We start from the raw sequence: 18,739 nt of genomic DNA, 5'->3' as shown, positions 1-18,739 counted from the left end.
TGAGCATAGTCCACAGACCAGCTGCATAAGCGTCACCTAGAAGGTTTGATAAATGCAGCTTATATGGTCCTCACTCCTGATCTATTGAAAGGGGGTGTATTTTAACAAGGCTGTCAAGTGATTGTATACACATTAAAGATTAAAAGAGCACAATGTTAGATAATTGCTTCCCATTTTATTATTGATAATTGAATTTCATCTATCTTTGTTGGAGCAGATGAAACTCATTGTTATGTACATATCAAGAATATTGTCTGGTCACTAATCATTACATCAAATAGTGAGTTGTTAATGAGGGCCCTTAAGAAAATTTGTCTAATCTTAGTGTTGGAAATAGCTGCATTTCTACTCTCTATTTCATTTTAGTCCTTAAGCCAGTGGGAAATATGTAACTGACCAAAGTTTCTTTTTGTTTAACTAATTACCCCAAATGGGACTAACCTATGACAGATTTATAGACATTTCCAATGGATAATCTGAATTAGTTTCAAACTCAGCTCCATTCTATGTCCTGAAGTTTCATGTGTTCCTTACTTTCATGTGTTTTAATTCATATTTTTTAGCTCTATTTTATATATCACTGCAAGCCACACTGAAGTACATTTGGAATAAAAGAATAAAGGAACAGAACACTAACTGGTGCTAAATTATAACAAATACAAGAGTATCCCACAGTGATCAGTCATGCCTTAATAACACAAACTCCAACACATTTCTACCTGAGGAATATGGCATTCGAATTAAAGTACTGGATTTTTTTAAAAAATAATTCATTTTAGAGCAGTTTTAGGATTACAGCAAAATTAAGAGGAAGGGTTCTCCTATCTCATCCTCACACATGCATACTCTCTCCCATTATCAACATCACTCACCAGAATGCTACGTTTTTACCAAAGATGAACCTACATTTACACATAATAATCAGCAAAAGTTGTAGTTTATGTTAGGGTTCACTCTTGGTGTTGTACATTCTATAGATTTGGATAAATGTATAAGGACATATATTCATCACTATGATAACATTCAGAGTATTTTCACTGCCCTAAAAATCTTCTATACTCTGCTTATCCATCTCTCCCATGTAATGAGCATGTTTAGTTTTACAAGAAACTTCCAAACTCTCTTCCAAAGACTGTACATTTTTCTAGTTTCATTAGCAAAAGACAAGTATTCCTGTTGCTCCAAATCCTCAACAGTATTTGGTGTTTTCAGTGTTCTGGATTCCAGTCATTCTAATAAGTGTGTAATGGTATCTCATTGTTGTTTTGATTTTCATTTCCTCGATGACATAGGATGTGGTGTAGTTTTTCATATAATTATTTTCCATCCGCATATCTTCATTGATGACAAGTCTGTTAAGGTCTTTTTGGCCACTTTAACTCATGTTGTTGAGTTCTTATGTTGATTTTTAAAAGTACTTTGTGCATTTTCAATAACAGTCATTTATCAGGTGTGCCTTTTGCAAATATTTTCACTGAAACTGTGAGTTATCTCCTAATCCTATTGATTTTTTCCCACAGAACATATTATGAAAGCTTAAAGCTTATAAGTACACTGAAAAATAAAACATTTTAAGGAACTAACACCACGCTTAAGTAAAATTTAAATGACAACACTATAAAATGACAGTCCACATGACAACAACTGGCATAATCATAAGGCATGAATCTGTTTGCCTGGGCTTAATACCACAACCTAATTTGACATTCCGAGGATTTTTCCAAGTGGTTTAGTTCTTGCAAGGTGTTTCTCAAAATGTTTAGCCCTTTATCAGTCATAATTGAAATATAGCCCAAAGTGTATTAGACTTAAAATTATATTGGTTACTTGTTAGAAATGTGACCTTGTCAAAGATGCTTATATGTCTTCTGAGTTTCCACTTCCAAAGAACGCAGTAATAACACCCACTTCATACGTTTGTTGAGAGTATTACTGATATAAGCTATGCAAAAAAATCTGGTAGAGGAGCTAGTAATAATCAAATAGTAGTGCTTATCTCTGTTAACTAACCTTGTAATGTTTTGTTGGTATACCCCAAACTAACAAAGACAACATTTAGAAAATGTTGTTCACACCATAATATTAATAGCTGCATGCTGCTGCTACTATTAAGTCACTTCAATTGTGTCTGACTCTGTGCAACCCCATAGACGGCAGCCCACCAGGCTCCCCCATCCCTGGGATTCTCCAGGCACGAACACTGGAGTGGGTTGCCATTTCCTTCTCCAATGCATGAAAATGAAAAGTGAAAGTGAAGTCGCTCAGTTGTGTCCGACTCTCAGCGACCCCATGGACTGCAGCCCACCAGGCTCCTCTGTCTACAGGATTCTCCAAGCAAGAGTACTAGAGTGGGGTGCCATTGTCTTCTCCACATAGTCATCCTTTATTTAACTATCTTGTTTGGACATTTAAATTATTTCTTATTTTCTACTCATAAATCATGTTGTGTATACTTATATCTCTGTGTACAATGTTTATTACTTCCTTATGTGAAGCATATTTCTAGAAATAAAATATGAGACAGAAGGATATGACTGTATTGATGCTTTTGATATTCATTATCAGATTGTCCTTCCAAGTGTTATATTTTGCTTTCAGCATATAAGTGTGTTCATGTAATATACATATATAATATTTATATATATTACAATATAATATAAATATATTCCAATAGTCATGTATGGATATGAGAGTTGGACTATAAAAAAACTGAGTACTGAAGAATTGATGCTTTTGAACTGTAGTCTTGCAAAAGACTCTCCGGAGTCCTTGGACTGCAAGGAAATCAGACCAGTCAATCCTAAAGGAAATCAGTCCTGAATATTCATTGGAAGGACTGATGCTGAACAATACTTTGGCCACCTGATGTGAAGGACTGACTCATTTGCAAAGACCGTGATGCTGGGAAAGATTGAAGGCAGGAAGAGAAGGGGACAACAGAGGATGAAATGGTGGATGTCATCACCGACTCCATGGACATGAGTTTGAGTAAACTCCAGGTGTTGGTGATGGACAGGGAAGCCTGGTGTGCTGTAGTCCATGGGACTGCAAAGAGTTGGACACAACTGAGTGACTGTACTGAAACTAGTTCTAAATCAGAAATGGAACAAGTATAATTAAATATATGGGGGAAAAAACTGAAAGATGCATGGAACATAACTCTAACTTATGACCAAGCTGACTTTGAGCTTCCTTGGTGGCTCAGATGGTAAAAAAAAAAACTACTTGTAATGCAGGAGACCTGGAGAAGGGAATGGCTACTTTAGTATTCCTGTCTGGAGAATTCCATGGATAGGGAAGCCTGGAGGGCTACAGTCCAGGGGAGTGACTAACACTTTCACTAACAAGATGACTAACATTTTCCTCAGCTTCACTAAACTTTTGACTGCTTTCCTTCTGACTATGGTCCCCTAACCTCCATTTTCTTAGAGAATTTACTTCAGAAATTCTGAAATTATAAATTATTTCTTTGCTTCCATGAAATGTAGACCATTGCCCAGTCTCTTACCAGTTTTAAAACCTAAAAATGTCTTTTTCAAGAAATTGGGAGCCTTTTTTTTTTTTTTAATGTAGTCATCAGGAAACAGAGACTCCCTATTTTCCAGTCTCTATGGATGGTAAGAGGTTAACTTTAAGAAGCACCGATTATCATAGATGACCTAGTCACAGTGGCCAAAGTCTTCCTTAATGTCCTCCACATTTCCAGATCTTAAAAACTCACTGCTGTTTCAGAGTTGAGTTTAACCTCTCTTCTCTATCGCAATAGGCTTAACTTGTATTTTAATAGTCTTGAATAAATTCTTTTTTCCCTGCTTAACTCCAACAGGTGTAATTTTCCTTTGGACACTTACCATCTTGTTTGAAGGCATCTGAGGGATGATAAAGATTGATGGGGGAATAATAATGTTGAGCTGCCCCTCGCCAGCTTGGTGAAGAAACACTCAGCGTTCCTAATGAAGGGCTGCTGTATCGTGGTCTAGTCCTTGAACCATACAGGGATGAAAAGGAACTCTTCTTAATTCTTTGCAAAGCAGCGTATGAAGTAGGGAGGCCAAGAAGAGCTCCAGAATATTCTGTAAAAGAATGATAATAATAAAGTGAATTCTTAGAAGACTTTAATAAAAACTTTTCTTCTGAAGACATTGCTGAAAATCTTCCTTAGAGACGAAATTAAATGGAAACTACAGTGGGAGCTGTAAAAAGTAAAATTTTACAAGCAGATTTTAGAGTACTTTCTGAAAATTCTAGTATTTATAACATTGATATCTTGCAAGAAAGAAAGAAGAGACATGAGGAATGAATGAAAATAATGAAATAAAAGGGAAGAAAAGGAGGAAGGAAAAAGAAAGAAGGAAGGAAGGAATCCATTCAAATTTCAATTTGCGTATTTTATTTGTCAGTAATATTTGGCCTTAATATCCATCCTCGCATATGAAATAAGTTCCTTCTTTATTATTTAAAATTAAGGGAAAAAGCATTATCAACTACATTCCACAAATATAGATTGGATCTTCATCACCTAAAATTTACCATATGGTAGAAAATATGTCTAATGAAGTATATATATTTTGACTAGACTGTAAGCTACGAGACAGACTTAGGTGGCTTAGAGGGTAAGTTATGCTTCACGTTCTTGAAAAGTAGTCAAATTCACTATGAAATGTGAAAAAAGAAAAACAGATTTTTTTTTTGTAGAATCTGTTATGTATAATGTATACCATGATATTATCAACATTTCTCATATTTAATTTCTGAGACTTTTCCTTAGAAAAGATATGCATAGTGTCTGAAGTAGACTGTACTTACTCTTCTTCCTGACCACAGGGAAGTCAGTTTCATATGTAGATCAAATGTTTAAAAACACGAACTAATTATGTTGAATTATTTAAAAAAAAATAGGAATTGGACTTTTTCTATGCCTAATATTGACCTTGGAAATACTTTTAGGAGTCAGACATTTTTGTTCAGGGTATTTGACATTTCAACTTAATGGATGATAATTTATTTTGGGTAAAATTTTATATTTGTGAGCAAGTTCTTGCAATTCAGATTATTTAGAATCATTATCCTGTCTTATAGAGATAATTTGGAATGCATGAAGCATTACTGTGGTTTGAAAGTAACACTTTAAGTATTAAGCATCTAATTAAATTTAACATTTTCTCTTCTGTGAAATTGTAAATATGATTTCTCTGAAACTCAAAAAGATGTATCTTTAGATGTACTCCACCCTTTAAAATGAACACAATAGGTGTAGTCCAATCCCATCAAGAGCTGTTAACAGATTGATGTCTTTTAGTCTTTGTGTTCAACCACAAGTCTGGTAAAGGTGGATCAATTTTAACTGAAAATAGCTAAGCTCTCCTGGGTAAACTGTATGAGGACAGATTATGGGTAGACATAAAATCTCCTTTAAAACCTGAAATTAAATGCAAGTTTTGGCACCTAGAGGTATAAGGTAATGAAAAGAGAATGAGTTTTCCTTTAAGGTAGTTTGTAATTGAAGTCTCTGAACCTATTCATTTTTCTGTGCAGTCTTGTTGCTCTGTGTTTTAGCTGCCTAACTTGTTCATATATAAAAAGAAAAAAAAAATCCCATGCAAGTGTTAAAAATTAAAATGGAGTATGAGAATGCAGTTTATAGTTCTTAAAATTAGATAAAGATAATTAATGGAAAAGCAGAAAGGTCATAATGAAATTCAAACAAGCCGGGATCATTATCATGACTATTAAAAAATATAAATATATATGTATATATAGATATACACATATATATACTCACACACATACAAAATGCATACTGTCCAAGTGGTACAGTAATTGGCTTATAATACTTCATGCAAATAGAGATGAGCCAAATTAGGATTTGGCTGTTGTGCTTCACAGCAGGACTTCATTCGTTATGTAATCAGTTGCATCTGTTGCAGTGAAAATTACTTTTTCATCAATTAAAGTAAATCCAAAGCTGCTACTAGAAATCTAACAATTTATTCATTCATTCATGTATTCAAAAAGCATGTAATGAGAACTTGGTAGGGGATAAATGCTATGAGGACAAGGGTGAACAAATATTGTTGGCCTTTTATAGCCCCAGATTCAATCAACTACAAATTGAAAATATTCAAGGAAAAAAACTTCCATGAAGTTCCAAAAAGCAAAACTTGAATTTTCTGCACAACTATTTACATTGTAGTAGTTATTATACATTATCTAGAGTTGTCTTTTGGAGAAGGAAATGGCAACCCACTCCAGTGTTCTTGACTGGAGAATCCCAGGGACGGAGGAGCCTGGTGGGCTGCCATCTATGGGGTCACATAGAGTCGGACATGACTGAAGCGACTTAGCAGCAGCAGCAGAGTTGTTTTAAAGGGTTCAGGAGGATGTGTGTGGGTTATACACAAATACTAATTCATTTTATACAAGAGACTTGAGAATTCTCAGATCTTGGTATCTTCAGGGGTCCAAACAATCTCCCATGGATTCTGAGGGAAAATTGTATTGCATCAGCCTTTAAGAAGCATATTATATAGTGGAGAATAAAGGTAACTGTGTGTGCAGCTTTAATTCACTGTGAGGAAAATGTAAATTCAGGAATCTATGGACTTTAATCCACAACTGGAGAATCCTTTCATTCAACCTAGAGACATCAGAATATGATTTTCAGATGGAATGCTATCCAAGTGAGCCCTGAAAGTGCATTAGTGATTATTTCAGCAAAACTCTGTGTAGGGAAAAAAAAAGATACTCTGTACAAAAGAGAGAGAGTACATGAAGACCTAAAAAGAAAGGCACAATGGCACACTTAGTAGATTATAATAGTCTGGAGCTTAGGATGAGAGTAACATAGATGAGAAAAGAGGTAAGGCTGGATAAGTAAACAAAGGGCCAATGATGAAATATCTGGAGAACAACATACATTTTAGAAAGATCATGCTGGCTGAAGTGCCATTTGGATCAAGCTAAAACGGAAAAAAGGCTACGCAAAAGCCTAAAACTGTAAAAGAGACAAAGATTAGTGAGAACTGAGGTGATCATCTGTATGGGAATAAAGTCAATAAAATTACTGACTGAATCAGAGGCAAGGAAGGGAAAGTAAGAAACTGAGGATGGTCTGAAGATGGTAAGAAGATGGTGAGAATGCAGGAAAAGGCATGCATGTGCTTGAGGTGAAAGCTCAATAATTCAGTTTTGAGGCAGGTCGAGAGCTAGACATGCAGTTAGCTAGCTAACTTATATGCAGAATACATCATGCAAAATGCCAGGCTGTGTGAAGCACAAGCTGGAATTAAGATTGCCAGGAGAAATTTGAATAACCTCAGATACGCAGATGACACTACCCTTAGGACAGAAAGTGAAGAGGAACTAAAGAGCTTCTTGATGAAGGTGAAAGAGCTGGCTTAAAACTCAGCATTCAAAAAAGGAAGATCATGGATCCAGTCCCATCACTTAATGGCAAATAGATGGAGAAACAATGGAAACAGTGACAGACTTTACTTTCTTGGGTTCCAAAATCACTATGGACAGTGACTGCAGCCATGAAGCTAAAAGATGTTTGCTCCTTGAAAGAAAATCTATGACAAACCTAAACATCATATTAAGCAGCAGAGACATCAATTTGTCAGCAATAGTCCATCTAGTCAAAGATATGGTTTTTCCAGTGGTCATGTATGGATGTGAGAGTTGGACCGTAAAGAAAGTTGAGCACCAAAGAATTGATGATTTCAAATTGTGGCATTGGAGAACTCTTGAGAGTCCGTTAGGCTACAAGAACAAACCAGTTAACCCTATAGGAAATCAACCCTGAATACTTATTGGAAGGACAGATGCTGAAGCTGAAGCTCCAATACTTTGGCCAAGAGCTGACTCACTGGAAAAGACCCTGATGCTGAGAAAGACTGAGCACAGAAGGAGAAGAGGATGACAGAGGATGAGATGGTTGGATGGCATCATCGACTCAATGGACTTGAATTGAGCAAATTCCGGGAGACAGGGAAGGACAGGGAAACCTTGTGTGCTGCAGTGCATGAGGTCACAAAGAGTTGCATGAACAACAATAATAAATTTCACTGAGAAAGTAGAAGAAATCAGAAGAAAGGGTCCCTCACATGCTCCTACCGATTGTATGTGCACGCATATACTCTATTTTGCATTCACTGATATGCTACATATAAACAATATGTGCATCTATTAAAGGCCAGTTGTGTGCACTGAATTCTATTACATCCTATCTTGACTGCTGAAGGAAATCACTCTAGAAAATCCCCTCTATCTCTCCATCAGCACCAATTGTTGTCTCCCTGTTAGATTATCCCCATAACTGTACGGAAATTCTTCTAACCTTAATAAGGCCACCTTGACCTACCATTTTTTCCACTAATTTTCCTTTATAGAAAGATTTCTTGAAAAGAGTTATGGATAGTCATCATGTTCAATTCCTCTTCTCCCCTCCTCCCTTGAGCCTATTTCAAGTAGCTTTGCTTATGCCACTCCACAAAAATAGCTCTCTTTCAAGTTAACGAAGAGCAGGTCATTCTACTAGACCCGTCATCAGTGTTCAGCATGGTTAACCATTCCTTTTTCCTTTAAACATTTTGTTCATGTGATTCTAGGATATTAAAATCTTTGTTTTTATTGCTATTTCATTGACTACTGCTTATTTCCTTTCCTAGTTCTTATTTGTCTCTTCAACCTAAATGTCAGTATATGTTGCTTAAAAAAAAAAATCTCTATTTATAAACTAGCCCTTAAAAGCTATTTTTCATGAACATAGACTTCCTCCCAGATGAATTCCACCTTTACTCTAGTCTCAATTACTTGGATCCAGATTCAAGTCTTTGATATTCCACTATTTTCCTACTCTCATTCTAACGCCTACTTCTATGTCTTTACTCACTCTCTCTTTTTGGTTCTGCATCAGCTTCTAAAAATTGACTAATGTCTGTTCTAAAAGGCATTTCCCAAGAGAGTTCATATGGTAAACATTACTCAGGGTTCAGAATCTATCTTTACTTATCACTTCAATAGCTATTATTTAAGAACTAAAATATAGTGAGTGAAGTCACTCAGTCATGTATGACTCTTTGTGACCCCACGGACTATAGCCTACCAGGCTCCTCTGTCCATGGCATTTTCCAGGCAAGAACACTGGAGTGGGTTGTCCTTTTCTTCTCCAGGAGATCTTCCCGACCCAGGGATTGAACCCAGGTCTCCTGCATTGTAGGCAGACACTTTGTCATCTGAGACACCAGGGAAGTCCAGGTTGGGTCTAAATTCTGAGCCTGGGATTTCAAAGAGGCTTAGTGAAATATACATGCTAAGTGACAATCTGATGGTGTCTGGACTGGATTCCTTCCACACATAACTCTTTGCTTGCTTTCAGTAAACTCAATTGTCATTTCTTCCAAATTCACTCTTTTCTCATTCAGCATTCATTGACTTTTTCGACATTTCTTCATTGACTATGTGTTAGGAACTAGGGATACAGCTACAAGTAAATCACAAGTGGTTCCTGATTTCATGGAATTGACAGTCGCAGAATATTGGGAAAGTGTTACACTTGGGTAAAAGTTTCCCCTATGGTTCGGTGGGTAAAGAATCTGCCTGCAATATAGGAGATGCTGGGGATGTGTGTTCGATCCCTGGGTCAGGAAGATCCCCTGGGGGAGGGCATGGCCATCCTCTCCAGTATTCTTGTCTGGAGAATCTCATAGAACAAGGAGCCTGGAGGGCTACAGTCCAAAGGGCCCCAAAGTGTCGGACACAACTGAGTGACTAATCAGGCACACGCACTTGGGTAAAGCATTAGTAGAGGAACATTAAACAAACCAAGTTATCCTTAAAATGCACAAAAACCAAGATAGGAAACTTGTCAGCATCTTATAGTCATATATTACTGACATCATGATTGAGTTCTTGGGAACAAAATCTCTTTTCCTGGCTGTGATGCGTACATCTGCTCCCTACATCTTCGCCCCTCATTTTATTGATTGAGAATTTTGGATCTGTCAGTAAACTTATCTGTAATATAGGCTCCAAAGTAAGATGGACTCATTTAATCTGGAGTGTACCTCATAGTAGCTCTAAGGCTTTGGGCAAGACATGAATAGGTCTGTGACCCAATTTCCTTGTCATTAGAATGGGGATGAAAATAAGACTTCCCTCATAGGTTGTGGTAGAGACTAAATAAATCAATTCACATAAAGCACTTAGAACTTTAGAACTACTTCATCTGGCTCATAGTAAGAACTTGATAAATTATAACTATATATATATATAAACATATCTCTGGTGAGCATATTGTTTTATTGAGATATAACTGACACATCATCACACTGTATAAATTTCAGGTGTACACACAATGCTTTGACTTACATCATTAAATGATCACCATAATAGGTTTAGAGGACACCCATCATCCCATATACATACAATACAAATAAATAGAAAAAAAGTTCTCCTTGTGATGAGAACTCTTAGGATTTACTCGCTTAACAATCTTCATTTTTAATATTTGCATGTGCTAAGTCATTTCAGTCCTGTCCTACTCTTTCCAACCCTATGGAATGTAGTTTTCCAGGCTCCTCTGGACATGGAATTCTCCAGGCAAGAATACTGGAGTGGGTTGCCATGCCCTCCTCCAGCCAACCCAGGGATCAAACCCACATCTCTTCTGTCTCCTACATTGGCAGGCATTTTCTTTCCATTAGCCCACCTGGGAAGTATGTTTTATCCCTAGTACTTAATCTTATAACCAGAAGTTTGCACTTTGTGATCATCTTTATTCAATTTCTCCTCCCCCAACCCACCATCTTTGGTAACCACAAATGTCCTTTTCTATGAGCCTATTTGTTTGGTTAGCTTGTTTTGAAGTATATATCACATTTTCTCCATCCTTTCACCTCTTAATGGGTACTTAAGTTGTTTCCATATCTTGGCTACTGTAAATAATGCTTCAGTAAACAGAAGGGTGTATGTATCTTTTCAATTTAGTGTTTCATAGCGGCTGCACCATCTATATTCCCATCTGGTGGACATAACTGAATATTGGGCTTACTCCTTCCAAATTTGATTGGGTTACAAAGTTAAACTATAAATCCCACATTTAATACTTATTTTACTCTGGAGAACTAAAACAGTGAAAATTCAAGGGGAAGAATTAGGCTTCTATTATCCTCACAGGTGTATTCCCATGAGTAAGTTTCTAAGAAAATATTTTTCCTACTGACGGAAACCATACATCTACAGAAAATTCAATGCCTATATATTCTTGTGTTTCTATTGACTAAAGCAAAACTTAGCTCCATATTCCTGTCAAGGGTTTGGAAAGAAAAGTGACTTTTAATTTCTTTCCAGAGAAATTTTCATCAGTTGCTCAAGCTTTTAATAATATCTAGGCTGAAGGTGTGAGCAGAATCTAGGTATATGTTATTAATTTTTCTTCTATTTTCCTACTTCTCATAGATAAGATCTTAGGGAATGTGCATTACAGTTATTTCTAAAGTGATCTAGAGATTTTGTGATAAAACTCAATTAACCTGGTGCTCTCACACCATGAAATTCCAGCTGGAGGTTGGGTAGGAGTAAATATTAATGCCTTCATTAAATATTTCCTAATCAAATGACCCTGGGACAACTGAACTTACATTATTTAATAAAATTGTAGTCTATTAAGCCAGAATGATGTTGCCACCAATTCAGTCTTGGAACTAGTAACATTGTTTATTCATTACTTAATAGGTCAAGTTACAGATGTAATAAAAATACTGAATGCAAATAATATTCAAGAAATAATGAGTTAGAATTAGTAGAACTAGAATTTTGGCAATATTTATGAAGAAATAAAGATTAAATGTCAATATGATAAAGAAAACATTTTAAAATATCTAATCTAGTCCCATATTTTAAGTTTCCTGAATATTCTGATACTTAGTAGATTTCAGAGTTCTATCTCAATTACTAAGTGTGAAAAACATGTGAACTGGGAAATTAAAATATTAGTGATAAAACTAGAGCATCATTATTGGATTCTGTATTTAAATCTTTTCTGTCCAGTATTCATACAGTGCTATTAAATTTTTTACAGACAATTAAAAGTAAGCAGGGCTTTCCTGATAACTCAGTGGATAAAGAATCTGCTTGTAATGCAGGAGACACAGGAGTCATGGGTTTTATCCCTGGGTCACAAATATCCTCTAGAGGAGAAAAATGGCAATCTACTCCAGGATTGTGGCCTGAAAAATCCCACGGACAGAAAAGACTCGAGGGCTACAGTCTAAAGGATTGCAAAGAGTTAGACACAATTAAGCAACTAAGCATCCAAGGGTAAGCAACAACTAAAATATATAAAATGACAGGTCTTTACATAAATTCATTTGTTCAGTTCAGTTCAGTCGCTCAGTCGTGTCCGACTCTTTGCGACCCCATGAATAGCAGCACGCCAGGCCTCCCTGTCCAACACCATCTCCCGGAGTTCACTCAGACTCATATCCATCGAGTCCGTGGTGCCATCCAGCCATCTCATCCTGGGTCGTCCCCTTCTCCTCCTGCCCCCAATCTCTCCCGGCATCAGAGTCTTTTCCAGTGAGTCAACTCTTCGCATGAGGTGGCCAAAGTACTGGAGCTTCAGCTTTAGCATCATTCCTTCCAAAGAAATCCCAGGGCTGAGCTCCTTCAGAATGGACTGGTTGGATCTCCTTGCAGTCCAAGGGACTCTCAAGAGTCTTCTCCAACACCACAGTTCAAACACATCAATTCTTCAGCGCTCAGCCTTCTTCACAGTCCAACTCTCACATCCATACATGACCACAGGAAAAACCATAGCCTTGACTAGATGGACCTTAGTCGGAAAAGTAATGTCTCTGCTTTTGAATATGCTATCTAGGTTGGTCATAACTTTTCTTCCAAGGAGTAAGCGCCTTTTAATTTCATGGCTACAATCACCATCTGCAGTGATTTGGGAGCCCCCCCCAAAATAAAGTCTGACAGTGTTTCTACTGTTTCCGCATCTATTTCCCATGAAGTGATGGGACCAGATGCCATGATCTTTGTTTTCTGAATGTTGAGCTTTAAGCCAATTTTTTCACTCTCCTCTTTCACTTTCATCAAGAGGCTTTTTAGCTCCTCTTCACTTTCTCCCATAAGGGTGGTGTCATCTGCATATCTGAGGTTATTGATATTTCTCCCAGCAATCTTGATTCCAGCTTGTGTTTCTTCCAGTCCAGCATTTCTCATGATGTACTCTGCATATAAGTTAAAATAAGCAGGGTGACAATATACAGCCTTGACATACTCCTTTTCCGATTTGGAACCAGTCTGTTGTTCCATGTCCAGTTCTAACTGTTTCTTTCTGATCTGCATACAGATTTCTCAAGAGGCAGGTCAAGTGGTCTGGTATTCCCATCTCTTCAGAATTTTCCACAGTTTATTGTGATCCACACAGTCAAAGGCTTTGGCATAGTCAATAAAGCAGAAATAAATGTTTTTTCTGGAACTCTCTTGCTTTTTCAAATATCCAGCAGATGTTAGCAATTTGATCTCTGGTTCCTCTGCCTTTTCTAAAACCAGCTTGAACATCAGGGGGTTCATAGTTCATGTATTGCTGAAGTCTGGCTTGGAGAATTTTGAGCATTACTTTACTAGCATGTGAGATGAGTGCAATTTTGCGGTAGTTTGAGCATTCTTTGGCATTGCCTTTCTTTGGAATTGGAATGGAAACTGACCTTTTCCAGTCCTGTGGCCACTGCTGAGTTTTCCAAACTTGCTGGCATATTGTGTGCAGCACTTTCACAGCATCATCTTTCAGGATTTGAAACAGCTCAACTGGAATTCCATCACCTCCACTAGCTTTGTTCATAGTGATGCTTTCTAAGGCCCACTTGATTTCACATTCCAAGATGTCTGGCTCTAGATTAGTGATCACATCATCATGATTATCTGGGTCGTGAAGATCTTTTTTGTACAGTTCTTCTGTGTATTCTTGCCACCTCTTCTTAATATCTTCTGCTTCTGTTAGGTCCAGAGCAGTTCTGTCCTTTACCGAGCCCATCTTTGCATGAAATGTTCCCTTGGTATCTCTAATTTTCTTGAAGAGATCTTTAGTCTTTCCCATTCTGTTGTTTTCCTCTATTTCTTTGCATTGATCGCTGAAGAAGGCTTTCTTATCTCTTGTTGCTATTCTTTGGAACTCTGTATTCAGATGCTTATATCTTTCCTTTTCTCCTTTGCTTTTTGCCTCTCTTCTTTTCACAGCTATTTGTAAGGTCTCTCCAGACAGCCATTTTGCTTTTTTGCATTTCTTTTCCATGGGGATGATCTTGATCCCTGTCTCTTGTACAATGTCACAAACCTTATTCCATAGTTCATCAGGCACTCTATCTATCAGATCTAGGCCCTTAAATCTATTTCTCACTTCCACTGTATAATCATAAGGGATTTGATTTAGGTCATACCTGAATGGTCTCGCAGTTTTCCCTACTTTCTTCAATTTAAGTCTGGATTTGGTAATAAGGAGTTCATGGTCTGAGCCACAGTCAGCTCCTGGTCTTGTTTTTGCTGACTGTATAGAGCTTCTCCATCTTTGGCTGCATAGAATATAATCAATCTGATTTCGGTGTTGACCATCTGGTGATGTCCATGTGTAGAGTCTTCTCTCGTGTTGTTGGAAGAAGGTGTTTCCTATGACCAGTGCATTTTCTTGGCAAAACCCTATTAGTCTTTGCCCTGCTTCATTCTGCATTTCAAGGCCAAATTTTCCTGTTACTCCAGGTGTTTCTTGACTTCCTACTTTTGCATTCCAGTCCCCTATAATGAAAAGGACATCTTTTTTGGGTGTTAGTTCTAAAAGATCTTGTAGGTCTTCACAGAACCATTCAACTTCAGTTCCTTCAGCGTTACTGGTTGGAGTATAGACTTGGATTACTGTGATATTGAATGGTTTGCCTTGGAGATGAACAGAGATCATTCTGTTGTTTTTGAGATTGCATCCCAGTACTGCATTTCGGACTCTTTTGTTGACCATGATGGCTACTCCATTTCTTCTGAGGGATTTCTGCCCATAGTAGTAGATATAATGGTCATGTGAGTTAAATTCACCCATTCCAGTCCATTTTAGTTCGCTGATTCCTAGAATGTCGACGTTCACCCTTGCCATCTCTTGTTTGACCACTTCCAATTTGCCTTGATTCATGGACCTGACATTCCAGGTTCCTATGTAATATTGCTCTTTTACAGCATCAGATCTTGCTTCTATCACCAGTCACATCCACAACTAGGTATTGTTTTTGCTTTGGCTCCATCCGTTCATTCTTTCTGGAGTTATTTCTCCACTTATCTCCAGTAGCATATTGGGCACATAATGGTAAGGAACAGCGGCTGTGCTTTGCTAGAGCAGCCGTGAAGAGATACCCCACACCAAGGTAAGAGAAACCCAAGTAAGATGGTAAGTGTTGCAAGAGGGCATCAGAGGGCAGAAACACTGAAACCATACTCACAGAAAACTAGTCAATCTAATCACAGTAGGATGACAGCCTTGTCTAACTCAATGAAACCAAGCCATGCCTGCGGGGCAACCCAAGATGGGTGGGTCATGGTGGAGAGGCCTGACAGAATGTGGTCCACTGGAGAAGAGATTGGCAAGCCACTTCAGTATTCTTGCCTTGAGAATCCCATGAACAGTAGGAAAATTCATTTGTTACCTATAGCTATAGCTTGATTTTAAATATTAATCTGCGCTCTTCTATAAAAATAAACAAACTATAGTGGTAAATGATATGTGATTCTCTGAAAAATATTAATGCTTAATCAGTGGTTCATAAGTCAGAGGAGCAGAGAGGAGCACTGAGTACTCATGACACAGTGCACAGAAAACGCAAAAGTCATACAGCATCCCAATCCACAGGGTGACTCTATTTGGCATCAGAGTCAGCACAAAGGAATTTGATATCTGACCTTTTTCAGGGTAATTGCTAAGGCTGTACTCTCTCCGAAGAGAATTAATGTTAAGTGTGCAACTTTAGCCTGCTGCTGTTTTATGAAGCTTGCAAGGATGGATGTAAGATCTCAGCGAAGCTGGTTGTGTGAAGCTTATTTAGAAGTGGTTAACAATTTATAAATAATGTGCATCGTTTCCATTTGGTTGTCGGCATCTATAGCAGAGGAGAGTTTGAAAGAGCCTGAGCCACAAGGCTCAGCATTTTCCTCAAGAAATGTATTATGTGTAACCTTTACAGTGTTTTATCTGCAGGAGCAAGAAAGAATGTGCAGAGGATGAAATTCACCATTTTTAAAGCACCAAAGTCAGGCCTTGAAACTGAAATACTTCAAAGATATAAAAACAAAATTTAACACTGCATTTCTAGTGTATTCTGCATGAGATAGAAAAACAGATACTTACAGGGTACTTAATTATATACACTACATTATTTTTAGGTATCCTGTGTTTGTTTGTATTTGAAATCATAATGATTTAAGATTTGAAGATCTTTATCTTCTTTCCTAAATATTAATGCTCAGCTATATACACAGCTCATGCAAGTGATTATACCTTATTCTGAGTATTATATATGTTTTTATTGCAGAGAAAGAGAGAAGGTCTTATGGTTCTCCTGTGTTGTATTTTTTTTTAACTCTTCTCAAAAGTTTTTAAAAATCTATGGTATTTAGATGATATCTCTTAAAACTACCAAAAGCATATGTGCAATTGCATTGATATTTTTTTCATAATAAGAATACTATTTTCTAATTACTGAGGAAATTAGTAAGGGCAGGAGGTACTTATGAAAAATAACCAAATTAATTTAGTGATTAAAGAATTCCCTCTTGATATGGATGAAGGTATCTACAAAATTTTAACTCTATAATAATTACATTAGCTTCTCCTTCCTATTCTCTATGTGTTTTAGATAGATCAGATAGTATTTAATAATAAATCAAACAAAGCTGAAGTTGTTAGCAATAAATACTACAATTAAAAAAATTTAGTAAACTAAATGCCTTTTCCACACTTTTAGAAAGCATTCTGTGGGGAATTTATGGCATCTTTATAAGCTGTTGTTATTCAGTCTCTCAGTCCCATCTGACTCTTTGCAACCCCATGTATTGCAGTAGGGTAGGCCTCTCTGTCCTTCACCATCTCTGTGAGCTTCCTCAAGCTCATGTCCATTGAGATGGTGATGCCATACAACCATCTCATCCTCTGTTGTCCCCTTTTCCTCCCGCATTCAATCTTTCCCACCAGCAGAGACTTTTCTAATGAGCGAGCTCTTTGCATCAGGTGGCCAAAGTATTGGAGCTGCAGCTTCAGCATCAGTTCTCCAAAGAATATTCAGGATTGATCTCCTTTAGGATGGACTGGTTTGATCTCCTTGCAGTACAAGGGACCCTCAAGAGTCTTCTGCAACACCACAGTTCAAAAGCATCAATTCTTTGGCGCTCAGCTATCTTCACAGTCCAACTCTCACATCCATACATGACCACTGGGAAAAACGTAGCTTTGACAAAAAGGAACTTTGTTGGCAAAGTAATGACTCTGCCTTTTAATACGCTGTTTAGGTTTTCCAGAGCTTTACTTTCAAGGAGAAACTGTCTTTTATTTCAAGGCTGCAGTCATCATCTGCAGTGATTCTGGAGCCCAAGAAAATGAAGTCTGTCACTGTTTCCACTGTTTCCCCATATATGTGCCATGAAGTGATCAGACAGATGCCATGATCTCAGTCTATTGAATGTTGATTTTTAAGCCAGCTTTTGCACTCTAGTCTTTCACTTTCAAGAGGCTCTTTAGTTCTTCTTCACTTTCTGCAATAAGGGTGGTGTCATCGGAGTATCTGAGGTTATTGATATTTTTCCTGGCAATCTTGACTCTAGCTTGTGCTTCATCCAGCCTGGCATTTTTCATGACATACTCTGCATACACGTTAAAAAAGCTGGGTGATGATATATAGCCTTGACCAATCGTTTCCCAGTTTGGAACGAGTCTGTTCTTCCATGTCTAGTTCTAACTGTTGCTTTTTGACCTGCATACAGAATTGTCAGGAGGCAGGTTAGATGGTCTGGTTCAGATCAGTCAGTTCAGTTCAGTCCCTCAGTCGTGTCCGACTCTATGCGACTCCATGAATCGCAGCACACCAAGCCTCCCTGTCCATCACCAACTCCAGAGTTTACTCAGACTTATTCATTCTCTGTCATCCCTTTCTCCTTTTGCCCCCAGTCCCTCCCAGCATCAGGGTCTTTTCCAATGAGTCAACTCTTCTCATGAGATGGCCAAAGTACTGGAGTTTCAGCTTTAGCATCAGTCCTTCCAATGAACACCCAGGACTGATCTCCAACACGACAGTTCAAAAGCATCAATTCTTTGGCACTCAGCTTTCTTCACCATCCAACTCTCACATCTATTCACGACCACAGGAAAAACCATAGCCTTGACTAGACGGACCTTTGTTGGCAAAGTAATGTCTCTGCTTTTGAATATGCTACCTAGTTTGGTTGTAACTTTCCTTACAAGAAGTAAGCGTCTTTTAATTTCATGGCTGCAATCACCATCTGCAGTGATTTTGGAGCCTAAAAAAATAAAGTCTGATACTGTTTTCAACTGTTTCCTCATCTATTTCCCATGAAGTGATGGGACCAGATGCCATGATCTTCATTTTCTGAATGTTGAGCTTTAAGCCAGCTTCACTCTCCTCTTTCACTTTCATCAAGAAGCTTTTTAGTTTCTCTCCACTTTCAGCCATAAGGGTGGTGTCAT

The 18,739-nt window shown here is 37.7% G+C and overlaps 1 protein-coding gene across 1 annotated transcript in view; it reads right to left on the bottom strand.

Annotated features, from left to right (window-relative positions):
- Positions 1–18,739, bottom strand: part of LOC108637685 (contactin-5-like) — a 544,569-nt gene that overhangs the window by 236,418 nt on the left and 289,412 nt on the right. The window contains exon 2 of the mRNA XM_018059879.1: positions 3,852–4,073. Coding sequence (XP_017915368.1) covers positions 3,852–4,073 — 222 coding nt within the window. The remainder of the gene's footprint in view (positions 1–3,851; positions 4,074–18,739) is intronic.

The sequence above is a fragment of the Capra hircus genome, chromosome 15 (genome assembly GCF_001704415.2).
Source record: "Capra hircus breed San Clemente chromosome 15, ASM170441v1, whole genome shotgun sequence".
Lineage (NCBI taxonomy): Eukaryota > Metazoa > Chordata > Mammalia > Artiodactyla > Bovidae > Capra > Capra hircus.
This window is presented reverse-complemented; position numbering and strand designations above follow the sequence as displayed.